General features: G+C 49.6%; 1 protein-coding gene across 2 annotated transcripts in view; it reads left to right on the top strand.

Annotated features, from left to right (window-relative positions):
* Positions 1-21,074, top strand: part of CSMD1 (CUB and Sushi multiple domains 1) — a 1,870,054-nt gene that overhangs the window by 1,169,156 nt on the left and 679,824 nt on the right. For both annotated transcript variants that reach the window (XM_077848529.1, XM_077848528.1), the window contains exon 6: positions 15,030-15,142. In XM_077848529.1, coding sequence (XP_077704655.1) covers positions 15,030-15,142 — 113 coding nt within the window. The remainder of the gene's footprint in view (positions 1-15,029; positions 15,143-21,074) is intronic.

Genomic DNA, 21,074 nt, shown 5'->3' with positions numbered 1-21,074 from the left:
CTCGGCGGCTAGTGGCTGCCACCGGGCCTTGGGGACCGCTCGGTGTCTGCGGGCAGCATTTCTAGCTCATTTTTTCTCCCTTCCAAGGAAACATTCATTCACGACGTCGGGTCTCGCACAGATGGTCCTGGGGCGGCCTGGAGGAGTGGGGGAGGAGGAAGGAGGGCCAGGCTGCCCGAGGATCCGGGAACCCCGGGTGCAGGTTCTCACCAGCCGGGCCGGAGAAACGCTGTAATTGCGGGGTGCGGCAGACACTACACGGCTTGTCAGGGCGCCTTCTGGCTGTTTTTATCCTGTTCTATCTGGGTCGGATCAGGCTTGTGGCGGCTTTGGAAGTGGGCGAATAGGGACCCGGAGACGATCCGTGAGAGTCCACCCGGGCTTTGCGCTCAGAGCACGGGGACCCCTGGGGATTCCTGCCAACGGGAAAGCGATGGGGACAGTCACTTTGATCAGTTCCTTGGTGCCACTGAGGCCAGTGGTCCGTTCCCTTCAGCTTGGGCCGTCGGGGCCACCCTGTCCGTTCCCGCACCTGCCGATGGCCCTGAGTCCCTGCCCCTCCCCGCACCTGCCAGGGCCACCCCTGTCCCTCCCTGCACCTGCTGATGGCCCTGAGTCCCCACTCCTCCCAGCACCTGCTGATGGCCCTGAGTGCCTGTCCCTCCCTGCACCTGCTGATGGCCCTGAGTCCCCGCCCCTCCCTGCACCTGCCCATGGCCCTGAGTCCCCGCCCCTCCCTGCACCTGCCCATGGCCCTGAGTCCCCGCCCCTCCCCGCACCTGCCCATGGCTCTGAGTCCCCACCTCTCCCTGCACCTGCTGTTGGCCCTGAGTCCCTGCCCCTCCCCACACCTGACGAGGGCCCTGAGTCCCGCCCTCCCTGCACCTGCCCATGGCCCTGAGTCCTCACCTCTCCCTGCACCTGCTGATGGCCCTGAGTTCCCGCCCCTCCGTCACCTGCTGATGGCCCTGAGTCCTCGTCCCTCCCTGCACCTGCCCAAGGCCCTGAGTCCCCGCCCCTCCCTGCACCTGCCCATGGCCCTGAGTCCCCGCCCCTCCCTGCAGCTGCCCATGGCCCTGAGTCCCCGCCCCTCCGTCACCTGCTGATGGCCCTGAGTCCCGCCCCTCCCCGCACCTGCCCATGGCCCTGAGTCCCGCCCCTCCCTGCACCTGCCCATGGCCCTGAGTCCCCACCTCTCCCCGCACCTGCCCATGGCCCTGAGTCCCCACCCCTCCCCGCACCTGCCGAGGGCCCTGAGTCCCCACCCCCAGCCCCGTGGGAGGCCTGGGGGGCCCGGGGTGCTGTGTTTCCCCACAGCCCGTGTTGTCCAGGCCCCCCTGGAGCAGCGGGGCGAGCCCTCCACTGCTGGGTGCGGGGCAGGTGGTGAGGTGCCCCCCCAGGTGCTCTGCGGAGCCGAGGCCCCGGGCCCCACCCGGCGTAGCTTGGTCTCCCTGGGCGTGCGCGGCGCACCTGCTGGAGGCCGTGACCCGACAGGTGCGCCCGGGACCAGCCCCTGCGGTGAGCCCCGCGCAAGGCGGCCCAGGTAGGCAGCGCCCTCTCCCCGGAACCCTCCAAGTCGTGATCAGCACGGGGGGGGGGGGACACCTTGTTTTGTTTTGTTTTGTTTTGTTTTGTTTTGTTTTACCACTTGGGACGGGACGTTGCGGGCTGGAAAGAGCACGAGGTCCGTGCGGCCCGGCCCGCAGCGCCTGGCACCTGCGCTCCCCCCCCCCCCACCCCGCGGCAGCGGCCAGGTGACAGGTGTGCGCCCTCCCGGCCGCCCGGGACTCACCGGGCCTCCCAGCAGGCGGATTCACCCTGAAACACGTGTCCGAGGCCCAGGGCGCGCCGCCCGACCATCCGGGCCTGGATTCTGTCTTCCTTCCCTTGCCGAGGGGCGAGAGGCCCGAGAGGGAAGGTCCAGACGGAGGGGCGGGCGTCACGGTGCGGGACGGGGAGGAGGACCCGGGCAGGTGTCACAGCTGCGAGGAGGGGGACCCGGGCAGGTGTCACAGCTGTGAGGATGGGGACCCGGGCAGGTGTCACAGCTGCGAGGATGGGGACCCGGGCAGGTGTCACAGCTGCGAGGAGGGGGACCCGGGCAGGTGTCACAGCTGTGAGGATGGGGACCCGGGCAGGTGTCACAGCTGCAGGGCTGGGGACCCGGGCAGGTGTCACAGCTGCAGGGATGGGGACCCGGGCGGGTGTCACAGCTGAGAGGATGGGGACCCGTGCAGGTGTCACAGCTGCAGGGATGGGGACCCGGGCGTGTGTCACAGCTGCGGGACAGGGAGGGGCAGGTGTCACAGCTGGGGGGACAGGAAGGTATACAGGTGTATACCTGTAGAGGAGAACATTTAGAATGTTAGATGATTTTTTGTAATAATTTTTTTCATTTTATTTTGCTTCTCTACTATTTACTCTAACTGTGGAAGGAAAAAAATAGTTCAGGATGTCACAATGAGCTGAATCAAAGCAAATGCTTTTTAAACACAATATTTGGTGGATATTTTTATCCAATTCGGTACAACTTTCTTTTAATGATATTTCAGTTCTCCTCAAGGTGGTCGCAGCCACAGACCACTATTGGACCACGGCCTATCTTGTTACTGACTTACAGGGGAGAATCACAATGAAGATTCAAAAGAATTAGAATAGTTGCCTTCAAGTGGGTAGAGTCTCACTAGCATCTCTGTGGATATTAAAAGTTTGCAGAAAAATGGCAAGAGTAGAGACATAAGTATTCACAATTCTTAGTTTAACTCTGGAGTCCTTAATAAGGAAAAGTTGCATGGTCAGTGAGGGCCTTCAGCCCTGCTTATCCACCTTGACTCTCAAAAAACCACCATTCCTGGTGTAAAAGCAACTCTGTTCTTCAAATGTGGTACCAGCGTGCTGGCAAGGAAGCCACCTGGCCTCTCGTGCCCTGTTTACCCTCCTTCAACGCCTAACCGATGCTTGAAAAGCCATGAGACCCAAGCAGGCTCCCCTTGGATAAAGTGATATATATATATACAGCACACACATGCAATATATATAATGAACTATATAATTTTTATTACTAATTATATAATAATGGTCATATAATTATTTATATAAAAATTAAATAAATACATACAATGCAATAGTACTTACCTACCAAGTGAAGGAAATCCTACCATCTGCAACAATATGAGACTCTCTTGTGGAATTCCTTCTGCCGACAGCCTGAACACAGACTCCCAACCCCCAGGATGCTTCCAGCATTAAATGGCTCAAATGAGATATCGAACTCCACCAGCAAGATGGACCAGCTAAAGGGGCAGAGTGAGGAAGGTCAATAACCCTTGCTCAGCACGAAGGCAGCGCAGCAGGTGCCACCTGACTGGACGGAGAGCCTGGCTTGCAGTTCTCCGGCAGCAAGACCTCTGAGGTCACCCAGACGCACCTGTTGCTGATCCGACCTGAGCTCCTGCACCTTTTCAAGAAGCAGCTGGAATTCGGCTCAGTGAACAAAGAAGTTGTAAACTGGGATGCAACTTGTCTTTGGCCGGCCGCTGGAGTCCCACAGACTTGCACTGATGTGAATTTTCAAGATCTAAAGGGCAGTCAACTCAATAGTCAACATTCGTTAGGCCAAGTACTGATGCTAAGTCCAAAAACCATACTCTGTGCCTAGAGGCACAGTTCCTCATCCACAAAATGGGAGAAACATTACCTATTCCAAGTCAAGCAAACCAATGAATCCTAGATGGATGAGTGGACTCTATCTCCTGTAAGACCATGAAATGGACGAACCTGAAAGTGTTGTCCTGAGCACAGTAACCCAAACACGGAAGGAGAAATAATAGTGATCTCAGTTATATGTGGAATTGAGAAAAGCCAAACCCTGAAATGAAGTAGGGCGGTGGCCGTCAGGGTCTGGGGGAGGCAGAGGGGGAAATGGGGAGAGGTCGGTCAAAGGGCTCACACTTCCAACGATCAAATGAATAAATTCTGAAGACCGATGTTCAGCATAATGACTACAGTGAACAACACAATATTATACTCGAAAGATGCTAAAAAGAGTAGATGTTAAATGTTCTCGCCACGAGGATAGGAAACTCTCAGAGGTGAGCGATGTGTTGATTTGCTTGGTTGTGGGCATCATTTTGCGTTGCATGCATATATGAAACCATCATGCTGTACCCTCTGAATATATACTATTATATTTGCCAATTACGCCTCAATAAAGCTGGAAATAAATGAAATATGAGTACAACATATAATTTTTTGTAAATAAGTAAATTGAAGGACATGTATTTATTTGAGTGATCAACTGATAGTAACAACAAAAATGCCCGGTGGGTTCTGTGAAAAAAAAAGTGTGGTTTATATCTCTAGGATCTACGTCTCCTAAAGCCTATGTGGTTTTCGTGTTAGATTAATATTCAAGAGAATACTTGATTTTATTTTTTATTTTATTTTTTTTAAGAGAATACTTTATTAAGTGAAAATAAGGGCAAAGCTTAGGACAAGCCTGGCGATTTCTCAGACTGTGCGGGAAATGTGGGATTCGCAGACTTGGTTTACACAGGAGTGTAAAGATTGCGGATCTTTGCTGGGATGGCTGGAGGGGACGGAAGGACACATGGCAAATCCCACGGCGGACGACGTGGCCACAGTACAGCGAATCCCACCCTCACGCCACCTGCAGAACCTAAGAGCTCTCGGGCTCCGCGGCGGGGGTCCCTGTGCCCTGAGCCACTCAGACTTGTGTGCACGTCCCTGCACATGCATCCATGTTCTTGGGCTTTTCTTTCTTTCTTTCTTTCTTAGAATTCTTTTATTTTTTTATTTTTTTATTTTTTTTTCTTTCTTAGAATTCTTTTAAAAACAAAATTATTTATTTATTCATGAGAGAGAGAGAGAGAGAGAGAGAGAGAGAGAGAGGCAGAGACCCAGGCAGAGGGAGAAGCAGGCCCCATGCAGGGAGCCCGACGTGGGACTCAATCCCGGGTCTCCAGGGTCATGCCCTGAGCCAAAGGCAGGTGCTAAACCGCTGAGCCACTCAGGGATCCCTCTTGGGCTTTTCACAACTGGAAACCTTCAGCAAGGACGGGGTGGGACTATGTTTTCTAAAGGCAGGCTACAGTCAGTGGAAGGAACTCCCCAACACAGATTCACCTGAAAAGGTTGTTTTCTCCCCAAGCCAAGGAGACAGGGCAGGGACAGCCCCTCAGGAGGAGGCCATCCATCCCACTGACCCCTGGAGCTCCTCTGGAGGCTGGAAATAGGAGCTCCGGGCGTTAGTAGGATGGCCTCCTCCTGAGGGTCCGTCGCTGCCTTGTCTCCTTGGCTTGGAGACGGTCGTGTCCTCCTCGTGTCCTCACCTGGGTGTCCCTCTGTGCGTGCTCTGTGTCCTCGTCTCCTCTTCTCATGAGGACACCAGTCAGGTTAGGTTTGGGCCCACCCAGAGGACCTCATTTTTCCTTAAAGTTCCTGCCTCCAAATGAAGGCACATCCCAGGGTCCTGGGAGATGGGACCTCAACATATCAATTCAGCTCATCACACCCTTGCTCCGACAGGCCCCAAACTATGTGCAGGAGTTTGCTCGACAACGTATCCCTGCCACATCGCACAACGTTTGGAACAAAGAAGAGGATAAATAAATTTGAAAAATTAACGGAGCAGTAAGCTCCGCATCAACCTGGGGCGGAATATCGCTGTCATGTTTGGAAACGCTCTAGGGGGCCGTGTAGGAGACGGACACACAAGTACCCGCCTACGGATCATGCGGTCTGTGGTCACCCGGAATGTGCCGTGTGTCATGCGGAGCTGTGAGCGCCTCTGTGTGCGTGCACGTGTGTCATGCAAACATGGACACCTGTGGGGGTGATCGGGAGCCATCGGCTTCCCTGAATTGCGTCGCTGCGAGGGTAGAAGCAGAACAGAGCCCTCGCGGGTGGGGATGGAGGAGTAGGAGAGGGTGCTGGCGGCCACCAGCCTGTCGAGCCCGCAGTGGGCACCGGCGTATCACGCGGGTGAGGCCTGGTGGGGCAGCTGATGCGGTGAATGCCCGGAGCCCGACGGGGAGGGGCGTGGCTGGCCTGGAATCCAGGCGGGGCTGGGCGCCCGGGGGGCTCGGTGAGTTAGGCGTCTGCCTTCAGCTCAGGGCCTGATCTCAGGGGCCTGGGATCGAGCCCCGCGTCAGGGGGGGGAGGGGGGGGGGGGGGGGGGGGGGGGGGGGGGGGGGGGGGGGGGGTGGGGGGGGGGGGGGGGGGGGGGGGGGGGGGGGGTTAAAAAAAAAAAAAAAAAAAAAAAAAAAACAGTAAACCCAGGAGAGGCCGGCCCCGGTGTGTGCAGTGATGACAGGACCATGGTCCGGCTGGAGGGAGAGGGGCGGCCGGCTTCCGTGAGGCCCCACGACTTCTGACCGTCTTGGGTGTCGAGCCTGGACGCCCCGGGGCCCCCGTGAGGACTCGAGGGGCTGCAGCTCCTGCCAGGGGCCTGCCGAGGCATGGCGGTGGCGTCTCACCAGCTGGTGGCATCCCGTGTGTCCACTACATCGACGGAGGTAAGAAGCTCGCCTTAAGGAAAAAAGAAGAAAGGAAACTCATTTCAGACCCTTGAATGGGTGCAGCAATGGTCTAGGCTACGACTAATCCTACCCCAGGGGGATCCCGTGGGGGCAGCAGAGGATGCGGCGGCGGCAGACTCGGCTCTTGGGCTGCCCCGCCTCGCCCTGGGCCTGTGGACTGAGCCACCGCCCGGCCCCGGGCTAGCAGCGCCCTGCACCGTGACCCCAGGCCTCAGAGGACACGGCCGGTCACGTTCACCCGCAGAGGATCCTCTCTGCTTGGCCTTTGGGCTGCTCCCCGATGCGGTGGCCCAACGCCCGGGCATGCTTGTCACCGTCTCCCAGTCCCGCCGTCTGTCCCGGGCCCTTGGCCCACGTCTGATAGAGGCGAGGCTCCTCCTGCCGCTCCTTCTCCACACAGACGGATGTTCCCGCGGCCAGGAGTCCAGGGTCGCGGCGTGGGGCCCCTCGGCCACTGCAGGGGGAGGAACACAGAGGACACGCGGCCCCCACCCTGGGCACCCTCCCCGGCAGGGCCGCGGCCCTGGGTACAGAGTCAGGACTCAGGGTTGGGGGGACTCATTGCGCTGCTGCTGCTGCTGCTGGGGAGCTCGGGCCGGGAACAAACAGAAGCACAGAGACCCTTCACTTTGGACTTAGCCAGCCTGTCCTGAACGCAGTGACCTGCCAGGATGGGGATCCAGAAGCCTGGGTCGGGCGGGAACACACTTTCGGGGAACCTCCTGCAATTCAGGCCGGGCCCAGGCTGCCCCCGCGCAGGAGCCAGGCCTTGGTGGTGGGAAGGTGAGGGCGCTGCAGCAGCCCGTCGGCAGCCAGGGAAGGGGCCTTGGACGGATGATCCTTGCTGCAGCTTTGAAATGTGAGACGGATTTGAACAGGCAACGGTCAGCAGCGCCAGGCTCGGCATGGGCAGCGGGGGGCAGGCCCTGGCCCGGGAGCCAGAAGGGGGCTGGGGGGCGCCAGGCGGGAACGGTTGGAGTCCCACACCAAGAAAGTGGGCACCCTTCTCGGGGCGATGCGGGGCTGGGAGGGGGTCGTGAGTCAGCTCGGGCACCACGCAGACTGCTTTCACTTCTCCCCAGTGGCCCCGTTCCGGGCTCGGCTGACAAGTCAGGACTCAGCAGCACAGCTCTAGGACTGGCTTCCCCTGGGAGGAGGGCCAAGGCCCTATTGTGGGCGCCTCTGGCCACCTGCACCCCCGTCTGGTGACGCCTGCCCTGTGTCACGGCTCCTCGGCCACGTGCCGGCTCCAGGCCTGGTTCCCAGCTCTGTCTGCAGGGCCCGGGCTGGTGTCAGGCACGTGCTGTCATTCGTAAGGTGGGTGTGAATCATACTGAGGGCAGCTGATGTCCTGGTGCCACGAGGGGATGAGCACAGGGGCAGGGGGAGAGGAGCACAAGTGGGGGCCTCACTTGGGCAGGGCACGGGCAGCACCTGTGCAGAGGGGGGTGGTGGGCAGCACAGGGCTGCGCGACCCCAGCTTGGCATCTGCATAGATTTTGCACGAAGGCCTCAGGTCCAGAAGGGTCTATGGGAAAAGGGATGTTGCGCACTGGGATCCCTCCCCGGGCCCACTGCTGTCCTGCCTGTTTTGGTGTGGCCAGGATTACACATCTGAGAGCTTGCCACTTGCACAGGCCTGCGGGGTGGGGTGGGGCATGTCGATGGTCTAGACCCCTGCCAAAGAGCTCGCGGGCAACCAAAGGCAGAGCTGAGGGGGTGGGTGCCCAGGACATCTCTGGAGCAGGTGCATTGGGAGCACCCTGGAATCCCTTAGGGGTCATTACAGTGATGAGAGACTAGATGTCCTGTCCAGACGTGGAGCTTCGGGTGCGTCCACTCGGATCCTGTTCCCTGCGATGTGCTGGTCTGTGGGCAGAGGCAGCGGCCCTGTGGCACGTACAGAGCCACCACTGTGTCCTGGCACCGCTTCCCCCCTGCTTTCCTTCCTCCAGAGCCCTGAAGGTGCATGATTCACCCGACAGACACCGCTGAGACTCCCCCAGCCCCTTGTGATGGCGAGGGTAGCGTAGGGTGATGCCCACTATGTGGAAGTTTCTACTCTGTTTATGGGTGTGACGTGAGCTTCTGCTGCATGCCTAGTGCTCAGCGAGCTTCCAGACAGACAGTGGGGGTCATTGGAGCTTCGCGGGTCACCCACAAGACACCAGTCAGCAAGCAATCATGCGTGTGCCCAGGTCATCGTGGAAATGTCTGCCCGAGGGGCGCCAGGGGAAGACGTGACCAGGGCCCCCCACGTCATGGTCAGGTCAGGCTTCGCCAACTATGGGCCTGTAGGATGCAATTCCTGGGCAAGTGAGGAGGAAGGGGCTTCAGGGCGTCGTGGGCGTCGTGGCTCGAGGCAAGAGGCGCTAGGCCCAGGCCCCTGAGCAGGGAAGGGCGTGCGGCCTGCGGGGGCTGAACTGAGTCATGCCCATCCCAGGACAGAAACCCGGGCCGGCGTGGAGCCTGGGAAGATGAGCCAGGCATCGAAAGGAGGACACCGGGCCCAAGAGGCGAGAAACCACTTTCCTTTTTGGAAACAGCACAGGGTATACAAGGGGAGGCCAGAACGTGGAGAAGGTGGTGACTAGAGACCCAAGAGGAAGGAGGAGAACCGTCGGTATCACTCCCGAGAATCCTCACCCATGCCGTGAGCAAAGAGTGAGGCCAGAGAGGGAGAAGGTGTGCAGGACAGAGCAGGCCTAGGGAGCTAAGCACGACCGCCAGGGCACGTGGAAGGGGGAGTGTACTGGAGCCCAAGAAGGCACTTTTTGTGGGGAGGTCTTCCTCCATGGCATGCTTCTGAAGAGCCTCTGGGTAGTGGGGTTGTTGTTGTGGTGGTTCATTCGTTTGTGTTTGCTTCTCCCCGAGGGTCAGTATGTGAGTAGAAAACTTTTGGAATCAGTGTCTAGAAATCTCTGTACATAACCACACATAGTACGGTACGTCGATCCGTGTATATGTATATTTGCGCGCACATCGAGGCAGAGTTCTGAGGCTCTTCGTCTCATGAATTCCCAGGGTAAGAACTGCCTCTAACTTCCATTGTTTCTTCAAAGTCCAAAATAAGGCTTAGACTCGCCGGCGTGAGCTCAACGTGTGTTCAGAAGATGGTGGCGTTCCCTAGTAACATGACTAACAGGTGGAAGCATGACATTTCAGGAGCCCTTTGTCGTATTAGATCTTTCCATTTACTGTTTACGAAACAGAGATAAATGGAACACCAGCCTCTGAGTCACGTCGGTTCCACGTCCACAAGAGCACCGGAAAACATAACGACTTCTAGATGACTTTCTCCGGGTGACAAGCAATCAGCTCTTCCAAGGAATAGGTTTATGAAATTCTTTAGGCTCCTTCGGGAGGGTGGGTAATTTACAGTCTGTGTTGATGGTATTAATGCTTTCTGGCTTCTTAGTCATCACAGTTAAAGAGGTTTAACTACAGAGAGACTCCCAGCAATTTATAGGGATGATTTTCTAAAGACACAAGAAATCTGGCTTCATGTCAAGCGGGAGCTCAAACAGAGCGCTCTCAAGAACTTTAGCGTTTCCAAATGCGTTTTCGCAAATTATCTCAATACATCGACTCCATGTTTTTCCAGTTACATAACTAAAGTGAATGAGTCACAGACAGACATAAGGCTGAAATGTTTGAGAAGCACAACGTGCTCAAACCCCTCGTGTCATGCCTGAGAAGTGTGGGGCTGACAGAGGTTAAGTGGGAGAGGAAGTGACGGATGCATTATAAATAGAATCCTCAAATTTATAGTAAAGCTATTTGAAGAAAGTAGAACAGACTGGCCGGTTCTATTTTGGCTCAAAGAAGGTCGTCTTAACTCTAAATACCCCGTGGGTCCTACATCTATTTTTACCGTTGGCAGCAGCGAAACCTTGTTGAATCTCTGAAAGCAATGAGTTTGCCAATGGATTAAATTGCCTAATTTGGCAATCTTGGGAAGGGTGAGCACTACCAGTTCCTGCAGCCGTATCTACAGGGACAGCTCAGTATTCCTCACCGCGAGGCTTTATGGGTTTCCTGACCTAGTTTGAGATGCTCCAGAAATGAAACGCATCTAACATTCCCGCAGAAAGACCCTTTCCTGGCAGATCACATTGAGGTGTCCTTTGCTTTTCGAAGTCCAAAAAATATTTGAATCCCCTGATTTCTCCAGACGACCGTCCTGTGTTTTTACATGTGAAGGATAAACAATTAAGAGTGCGTTAGATACCCTCGACTAATAGACAAAGACATGTGTTGATGCCTGCCAGTATTAAATCCTCTCTCGGCAGAATGTTTCTGCTTGGTATCTCATGCCCACTATTTATGTCAAGTCCTCACTACTGCCCCATAATCTCTCACTTCCAAAACGACTTACTTATTAGAAAACCAAATCCAGCAGACTCTGAAGAAATACGGTTGAGACCTAAGGAAGACTTTGAAGAAAAAAAATAAGCCAGTGATGATGGATGTTCAATCACTGATAATTATACAGAGTGTTAAACTAGGATTATTAATAGGTTTAGAGTGACGGCATCGTCTGTTGAATTTCTTCTCTTCCTAGACGGTTTTAGAATTAAATATATAGTATGTGTATTAAAAGGCTTGGTTTCCATTGCTGCCATAGCAAATCAGCACAGACACAATGGCTTAAACCAACACGAGCTTATTATCTACAGTGGTCTAGGTCATAAATAGGTCACACAGGCTCTGCTGGAATGAAATCTAAGTCTACTAGGGTGTATTCCTCCCCGAGGCTCTAGGGGAGATGCATGGTTTTGCCTCTTGCAGCTCTGTAGGGGCCACCCACATTCCTTGGCTCGGGGCCCCTTTCTCCATCTCAGGGTCAACAGGGTCAGCAGCCATGGCTGCAGTTCTCACGTGCATCTCCCTGACTTCCTTCATAGGTGCCTCCTTCTCCCCGACTCTCTTCCTCTGTCTCCCTCTTCCATTTGTAACCATCTTTTTGACCACATTGGGCTACCCCATCGTCCAGGATAATATCCCCTGGGTCGATAACCTCATCTCATCTTTGAAGTCTCCTTTCTCCATGTAAGGTGAGGTAGACACAGGTTCTGGGGTTTAGGATGTAGACACCGTTGGGAGCCATTCTGAGGTCACGAAGGTATTCAGTCAAATTCTTTACCTCTAGATCTCATCCAAATCATCCAGTTTCTTGGCAAATCTATTACAATATCCATTGGCTTGTGTATTTGTCAGCTTCCTTTAAGTTGGTGTGTGATGATGAAACGCAGGGACACCTGCACCCCAATGTTTATAGCAGCAATGTGCACAATAGCCACACTGTGGAAGGAGCCTCGGTGTCCATCGACAGATGATGGATAGAGAAGCTGTGGTCTCTGTATACAGTGGGATATTCCTCAGCCATTAGAAACGACAAATACCCACCATTTGCTTGGATGTGGATGGACCTGGAGGGTATGATGCTGAGTGAAATAAGTCAATCGGAGAAGGACAAACATTTATGGTCTCATTCATTTGTGGAATATAACAAATAGTGAAAGGGAATAAAGGGGAAAGGAGAAAAAATGAGTAGGAAATATCAGAAAGGGAGACAGAACATGAGAGACCCCTAACTCTGGGAAATGAGGTGGTAGAAGGGGAGGAGGGCGGGGGGTGGGGGTGACTGGGTGACGAGCACTGAGGGGGCACTTGATGGGATGAGCACTGGGAGTTATTCTATATGTTGGCAAATTGAACACCAATAAAAAATAAATTTATAAAAAAAAAGTTGGTGTGTGATGAAGGAACAATTGACTTTATAGTGTAAGGTTGCTATTAAATGGCAGCTTTGAGATTAGCCCAGGCCTATGGAATGAGACAGAAAAAATCACAACTGCAAAGAATATGTCTTGTATAGAACAACCCCGACTCAACACCCCAAACAAAGAGGATGTGATGATGTGTTTATTTTCCACAGACAAATTAGGAAATCCATGCACATTAATCCACTCTGGAGTGTGACATGTTTGCATGGCTTGACTCTAACCATGGACAAAGAATTTTATATATATGTATACGGCCTCACGTTTGTTTTTGTATAAAATGAATCTGTAATTACATATTTTTGAAGCTAGTTATACTATCTTGATATACATCATTGATTATTTAGGTAGTATTTAGGTCGTATTTATAATACTAATTATCTACCTTCCCAGTATTTTTACAAATTGCCTCATATATACCAAACCGAAGGTCAGCAGATCACTGTCCATAGGCCAAAACTGGCCTATAAATAAGAATGATGCTTACATTGTTCAACATTTGGAAAAACCATCAAAGAAGAGTAATAATTATCTTTCTCTGGCTGACTTATTTCACTTAGCATCGTATACACTAGTTCCATCCATGTCATTGCAAAGAGCATGATTTCCTTCTTTTTATGGCTGAGTAATATTCCATTACATATAAAACTTTGGGGTGGGTGACTTCACCTATACGTGTAATATAAGAAACAAAGCAAATAAACAAAGGGGAAAAAGAGGGAGGGTCAAACCAAGAAACAGACTTACCTACAAAGAACAACTCTCCAACAGCAGAGGTGAGCAGTTGCAGCAGGAGCCGCATGACTAGTAAACCCTCAAATACGTCTGTCTGGTCCTTTAGAGATGAAGCGTGTTGATTAACACAGAACTGGCATTTTTGTGGGTTAGAGGTGTGGAAAACATGGTAGGCGAAGAGGGGATTTATTTATGTGCAAGGCTAATGTTGATGCACAACTAAAATGCAATCGCATCCAGCTTTTGAGAGCAGAACCACCTGAAAAGAACCTAATTAAGAAAAAAAAATAGTTTTAAAGCCACAACAAATAAACATGGGATTGGGTTATGAGATTTTCAGCGAGTACATGTAGGTGAGCTGCCTAGATTCTGGGTTTTTGAATTCAGAAGTTACTTATCTCCCGGTCATTGTCAGCATTAGGCAAAGAGGTAACCTATATCTAATAGAATTTGTAACATCGGCTCCCCAAGGGAAGCAGGTGCTGGGAGAGGGAGCCTTCCAACAAAATATCAGAATAATGAAATGTTCCCTGGAAGCAGCTGTATGCGACTGCGGCGGTTAGAACCACATCAATCCAAGCAAATAGGCAGATCTGAGTGGTGTATTTCCTCTCACAGAAGATTATTTCAAACAGTGACATAAACACTGTCGCAATTGGTTACAGTCAAGGTTTGGCTTTTAACTTTAAATGGATCCTGCACGTTTTTAAACCCGAGATTTCAAATTGAACACCCCGACATCAGAAAGCTTGCCTACATATTTCACTTGATGCTGGGTTTCCTCCGGGTAACGGAGTGAGGAGGGAATCGCTCTACCTGCCACCCCGGGCCCGGTAAACCCCGCGCCCCGAGTAGCGCTTGCAGCCTGAGCCCGCAGCCCTGGTGCGCACAGGCCGACCCCACCTGGGGCAGCCAAGGTTTCACTAACAAGCATCACTTTGAAGATAGATTTGGCAACTGAGATGCAAGATGATTACACGATGCACAACCACAGGTGGCATTTAAAACGTGCGTCAGGGACACTTACACACGTATCTGTATCACCTCCGTCAACCAGGCCCTGATGGGAGTGCTCTCGGGCCCAGTTTCCAGACTGGAAAGTAGAGGCTCCGACGGCCCGGCAAGGTGGAGCCGCACACAGCGGCCTGTGAGGCGCCCAATCCTGCGACACTTCTGCCTTTGACCAAACCTGACCTGTCGCTGGGTCCCCTTCAGACCAGAGCTTGACCACCCGAGAAGACTCGCGCTCCTGACGACGCGAGGTCTTTAGTTGGAAGTAGATCCCCGCTGTTTCTAACAACTAAAGGCCCCGGTGAGACGGAGGGTGGGAGCCCCGACAGCTTAGGCAGAGAGCGAGCGCGTCTGATTTTGAAAGATTTAACTGTGCTCAATAGACGGCTTTGCCCAAACATGATCTTATTTCGTTCCAAATCTCTTTGGCAGTGTTTGCCACCATCCCCCCAAACACTGCTCTCCTTCCCGTGGGCGGGGAGGGCCCCGGCCGTGGATTCCGTGGATGGGACCCTAGACACAGGGGATGCTATCCAGCGCGACAGACAGTGCAGATGAGGACACTTCAGGTGAATCAGAATCACGGAGCGTTTGAAAGAGTAGAGGGCAGGGGGGACCACGTGCCTATTTCTTATCCTTGTATACTTCATTCCGATGGAGGGCCTGATGACAAGAATTCAGGGATCAAAAGGATATCTGCTCTCTTATCCATCATTCATAAAGAGAATAAAGATGCCAAGTCTGGGTGAAAGGCTTCGTCCCATCAAGGGTGACTGTCGCGCTGAGTCCTTTCTGGGCCTGAGGGCAGCTCGTCCATGACCTCTGCCCCAGGACCCCAACCTGACAACTGTCGGTGCTCAGTTGTGAAAGCGGCTCGGCTCTAGGACAGTTGCTCTGTTGGTTTACAAGGGAGATTTTTTCTGCTTCTCTCCTCCAGGCTGACTGGCATGAACCTCCCTTCTCCCGTCATAAGTAGCAAGAACTGGCTGCGACTCCACTTTACATCGGACAGTAACCATCGACGCAAAGGATTTAACGCACAGTTTCAAGGTAAGAATGCCCCGTTGGGTATGTCACAGACGAGTGGGAGGTATTTTGGTCTCTTCACCCTCAAACTTTAAGATTCTGTTGCTGGAGATAGAGCAAGAGATAAAAGTTTAAAAGTACCCTCTAGCTCCTGGATGAACAATTAACTTTGGAAATTCTCCAGATACGACTAGCAAACTTCCCCGTGAAGCTTTATTATTGTGACATTATGTAATGTATTTTGTTGTCCTGCTTGAATTATTACCAAGTTTTAATCAGTAAGTCGGTAAATATGTAATAGCGTTCATTGTAACCCGTATACACCTAACCAGAAAATAGCTATACTTGTCAAGTTGCTTTCTTTATCCACTCGCCAAAAATGGCACAGCATATAGGTTGCATGAATGTGCATAAGTGCATCATCGTATCACTCGCAGCTGTAAAATATATTCCCAGTACATAAAGCCAGCTACCTGCTTCAATAATTTACAGGTAAGTGAACATCAAAAGAAAAAAAACAGGAGGGTTTTTTTGTTTTGTTTTGTTTTTAGCTGAGTGAAATGAAGCCTGTAGTCACTGGCATGAAGGTTGGATTTTGAAATTTCCTCTTTGTATCAAATTTCTTGTGTTTATACCTGGATAGTATTGTATTGTTGCCCATATATATTTTTTTTAAGATTTATTTGAGAGAGAGAGAGAGCAGGGGAGGTTGCCGAGGGGGAAGGAGAGTGATAACCGCAAAGCTGATTCCCCTCGAGACCAGAGCCCAAGAGGGGACTGGATCCCAGGATCCTGAAGTCACAACCTGACCTGAAATCAAGAGTCACCCACCTAAGCGAGTGAGCCACCCAGGTGCCCCTCCCATATGTTTTTAATGATCAAAGATCCTTATAAATACCATTTAAAGGATCCAACTTATTAGGGGACCCATTGAACACAATTCCACTTTCCATTTACAAGTAACAATAGTAAGACTGTGTCAGAAAACAGGAAGCGCCCCCAAGCAAACTTCTCGTGCTTCCCCCAAATCATGACTGTGAGGATTATAGTTCATTTATGACCACATTCCCTGAACACTTGCCCCATGCAAACCAGGAGTCCAAGATGAGGAAATTATAAGAACCCCCATGTTCCAGAAACTAATAAGTCAGAAAGACTGTTTGCACACAATCCCCATGAAAGGCAGAATGAGAAGTGAAATCATGGTAGCCATTTCGGGAGATTTTAGTAATGTTCCAAGAAATGGCCTGAATGTGTCCCATCTAAAACACATTTTAAAACCCATAAGGCCTTCATTGTGTCCTTTCGGACAAGAAATAGAAAACAAAGAGTAATTTGCAGAGAATTAAATACAGATGGTGCTGAGGAGCACACATGGAGGTGAGCAGATTTTATTTGCCACCTGGGTCCCTGGGGCATGGGAACCTTCACAGAATGTGCCTGGCTTAGAAGGCAGGGCCAATTTTGTTTTACCAAAATGCAGTTTATCCGTCATCAAGATAATTGCCCACCTCACATTGTCTTCTGATGCTGCCAGAAAGTTCTTTCTTTTATCCTCACTCACTGCAAACACACTGCCTTCCAAGTTTTATAGGAGCCATACCAATTTGTTTCTTTTTCTTGGACCTGGGCAAGGCTGATATCAGTTTTTAGACCTGCCTCTACTTGCCTTTATCTTTTAGGGCCATATACTACGTCTATCGTCATGATTCAGTGTGTATATATGATATGTATATAGAGTGAGGAAGAACACAATGGGGGTGCGAGGTGGGGTCACACGGGGACGTGGTAGGTGGGGGTATGAAATACTCCACGTGGTCTTGTAGGAAAGTCTGTCTGAGTCTTATCTATGTCAACCCACATCCACAGATATATCTATTCCTTAGAACAATCATAAATTAATATTCAGAAGGCAAACTGATGGACCAATAGTTTGGCAGGTAGATCAATAGAGTCATTTCTAAACCGTTGTTTGATTTCCAAAGGTCCTGATCCTGATTAATAGATAGGCATTGAACTACAGAAAAAAATCCTAGGTATCATTCTTCCAACCTGATCAGTGAATTTGGCATCTGTACCAGTGGTTGGAAGAAAGACCAAAAGAATAAAATAGCAAATTTGAAGAGGCTCCAAATTGGTAGATATAAGTAGCATTCCAGTTGTCAGAAAATTATAATAGCTTAAACATATCAGCCACTGATAAAGAAATAAGTAAATATACGTAATAAACAATTATATATAACGACATATACATAATTACATACATAGACGTTAAAGAGTGATGACTAGAAGACTTGCACACAATCCAAAGATATAAAACGGTGAAGAAATTCAAGAAGGATTGAATGTGGCTTAACAGTAATATATTAGAAAACATCTTCAGATTGACTTTGAGATTCCACTCCAAGACAAAATGACTTCAGGGCGCTGCCATATTTTTACCGTCATTAACACATAGACCTTATTTCAAAGGCGGCATCATGCCTAAGACCATACCTAAGCACACCATATACAGAAGATCGGGGTCAGTACCAGAGGTCACCCTTTTGAGAAGAAAACCTACCAAATGGAGAATGATGTCAAGAACCCTTCAAAAGAGGACAGGAGCACACTTAGGAGTGTGGTAAATGTCATGTAGGAAGGCATCACATTTATTGTTTCTGGTCCAGAGGGCAGAAATATCACTAATTAAGCTACAGGTGGTCCTTCCTGCTGATTCCAGAACAAGCCTGTGGGCTCAGAAGGCAGGAGATGGAGCAGTACCCGCTCACAGTCTGCCATCAGCCACCCGCCTGACCCTCGGTCTGCATGACTGCACAACCAGGAGCAGTCACGGTTTTCATCCCACAGGCCAGTGGGAACCTTCCTGGCACACATGGGAAAAATGGGCTGTTCATCTACGTCTTCCCTTTATTCTCTGCCTAAATCAAACTCCAGGGAACCTCAATTTATATTGTACTTTTGTTTCAACTAAACAAAACAAACAAACAAACAAAAAAAAACACTGTTATTACCAACACAACTGCAAAAAAGAAAAGCATAGTAGACGAGCAATCCAGAAAATCAACAAGAAAAACAATAGTAGTCGAGAGAACGTGCATAGTGTTTACCAAATGCTGTTTTGATGTCTATGCATATATTCTGTCAAAGAATCTGAATCTTGGATTAGTCGGGGGAGGAAAGGAACACGTTTTTAGAATTTTAGAAGCAAAATATTAAAATTTTATATTAAAATAGCATTCATAATACAATAAATTATAATAATTAATATCAATAATATCAATTAATTATAATTAATATTGATAATATTAATTTATTATAGTTAATAATTAATAGTATTATTAATAATATATTAATATTAGAATATCGCCATGCTCGCTGCCTTTCACATATACCTATAGTCATATTTGTCACTTGTGATCACTACTGAGGATATACAACCTCCATCAGTATTCCCTGGGGTAAATATGATTGCAAATTACACGGGATCCCTATAAAAATCCTATGTAATTCTAAGCTGCTAATGAAGCCTTCTGGTGATAGCTCTTGGTGACAAAGTGCTTCTCTGTTCAGGAGTCCCATGCCTCAGAAGACTTTTGTAACTCCTAACAACAAAGCACATCTTTTTTAACTTGGTGCTTTTCGTGGCCAGATAAACAACCACTATAAAATGAGTCTTCGACTTTCATGTCTACGTTCCTTATTCTTTGAATTCTACGCTTTGTTCTTTGGCTTTTATCTCTTCAATCATGCTATCAAATTATGCCAAAAGTAGTAGTGAGCTTGATTGACAAGACTGCTCTGTAGTTGCTACTACTAAAATATATTCGCTTTGGAAATAGCATTGTGAACAAGGAGGTGGCAAATGCAATAAAAGCCACTTGATGTATTTGCAATATCTTGTGCATATACTGGGTTCTCGTGGAATGACAGATTTATGTGGGACACATTATTTCTTTAAATCAGCTGAAAATTGAGCCCATTTTTTATATGTTGCCTCCATCATTAATTATAATTAAATAAGTGCCTTGTTAGCACAATCAGTCATGTAGACATTTTTGATGTCTACAAGATGGATTTTTTAAAGATATATTAATATTGAACCGCAAATGCCTCTTTCCTATTAAGTAGCAATATGTGTTGAGCTCAGTTTTACATATGTTTATCTGGCTATTTATAAAAATACAATTTTCACAAAATGAAATTTCCATTGATTTCTGAAACCAATAAATCATTTTGAGTGTTTGTAATAAAGTCCCAGTTTATATAGAGAACACCTGTCTCATAAATCAAGGGGAAACCTGACCATGGATTTAAATCTTGTGTTGACACAAATAATTAGCTCTCTTTTTAGGTGATAGCTCTATATAACCAATAATTTTACTTTTTTATTTAGAGTGGCGAGCTTTATATAAAACGAGGGTGTGTGTGTTCTTAAATATATGCCTTGGAAAACTGGGAACTCGATCTTCTCAGATTAATCCAAACTTGGATGACACATATGCTTGGTCATTCTCCAATGCTCACCCGAGATACACCTGCAAAAGCTCTCCCTGAGGTGATAGACATGGGTCCGTCTCTCCCTTTAGAACAGTAATCTTGCAAAATAGTAAAGGCTGTAATCTGGAACCCAGAAGGCCCTCAATTAATATATGTTGAGGACAAGAAGGAGATTAAACCAGCTGCTCATGGCCTCCCCGCGGCCCCCGGGACCACTGGTGGGCAGAGCTCGTGAGATGCCCTGCAGGTGGACCTTGCTCACCTCTATGACAGGGACACGGTCTACTCCTCTCAGGAGACCTTTCGGGTAGGTAGGGACTCATCGAGTTTTAACCAAAATAAGTTAGCGAACTCTGATCTCATACCATCTGAATAATTCTGAAAACCTCTAATCCTCTAACAGGAAAATAGCCCCTAGTATACATAACTTCACTCAAGTCAGATACACAAGCACCTTCCCTTAAGCATGTATGTTAACTTCTCTCGGCACCGAAGATTCTTGCAAAGCGCCAACTCCAGTCCTTTAAACATTCAAAACAGATGCCAGTCTGTGTGTTCCAAGCTGCTGAGTCTTGGCCTCCACTCTTCCGTCAAGTACTTTCTGCCTTGTGTGTCTTGCTGTCTCACTCTATAAGATCTATAAGATTTATATATTTAACAACATTTACCTCACAGAATCCTTGTGGATAGCAGAAAATAAAACATCAAAAAATGAAGAGAAAGTGTAAAAGTGTCACAAGTGCTGTGCAAGCTGCACTGCCATTGGTAATCCTCCTCGTGCTGTGTCTGCCCAGCCTAAACTAACTAGCACAGCTCTAGATCTCAAGTTTTAAGAGATATTTTTAAAAGCTCAGAAATGGGCAGGCGTGGTTGGCGGACAGCTGAGTGGGCGCACCGCCCTCCGGCGTTCTCCAGGCATTCTCTACAACCAGCACCTAAGGCATGGGTGTCTAGAGAATGGACGTCGACGCTTCATACACAACTGCCAACACCACGACTCCAGAAACGACCTGAGTGTCCATCGACGTAGGCCAAAATAAGAAATTTTGTATATTCATACAACGGAATATTAAGAAAAACCAAGACAATCCGAGCTGCCTCTACAAACAAGAGTGAATCTCATAGATGCAAGACTGAGAAAAGGATCCAGACACAGAAGCGTGCACGTTGCAGTGTCCATATAGATCTGAGTGGAGGGGCGCCTGGGCGCTCAGTCAGGCAAGCGTCCAAGTCCTGGTGTCAGCCCAGGTCATGATCTCAGCGTCATGAGATCGAGCCCTGCATTAGGCTCGGGGCTCAGCACAGTCTGCTTGAGCTTCTCTCTCCCTCTCCCTCTGCCTCTACAGCTTATTCTCTCTCCTCTTTCTAAAAATGCATAAATAAATCTCAAAAATACATATAATGATATAAATAAGAATTCAGGAATATATATATAAATATATATGAATTTATATGA

Source organism: Canis aureus, chromosome 15 (assembly GCF_053574225.1).
Source record: "Canis aureus isolate CA01 chromosome 15, VMU_Caureus_v.1.0, whole genome shotgun sequence".
NCBI classification, from domain to species: Eukaryota; Metazoa; Chordata; class Mammalia; order Carnivora; family Canidae; genus Canis; species Canis aureus.
The sequence above is the reverse complement of the archived record's forward strand: the minus strand, read 5'-3'. Positions and strand labels throughout refer to the sequence as shown.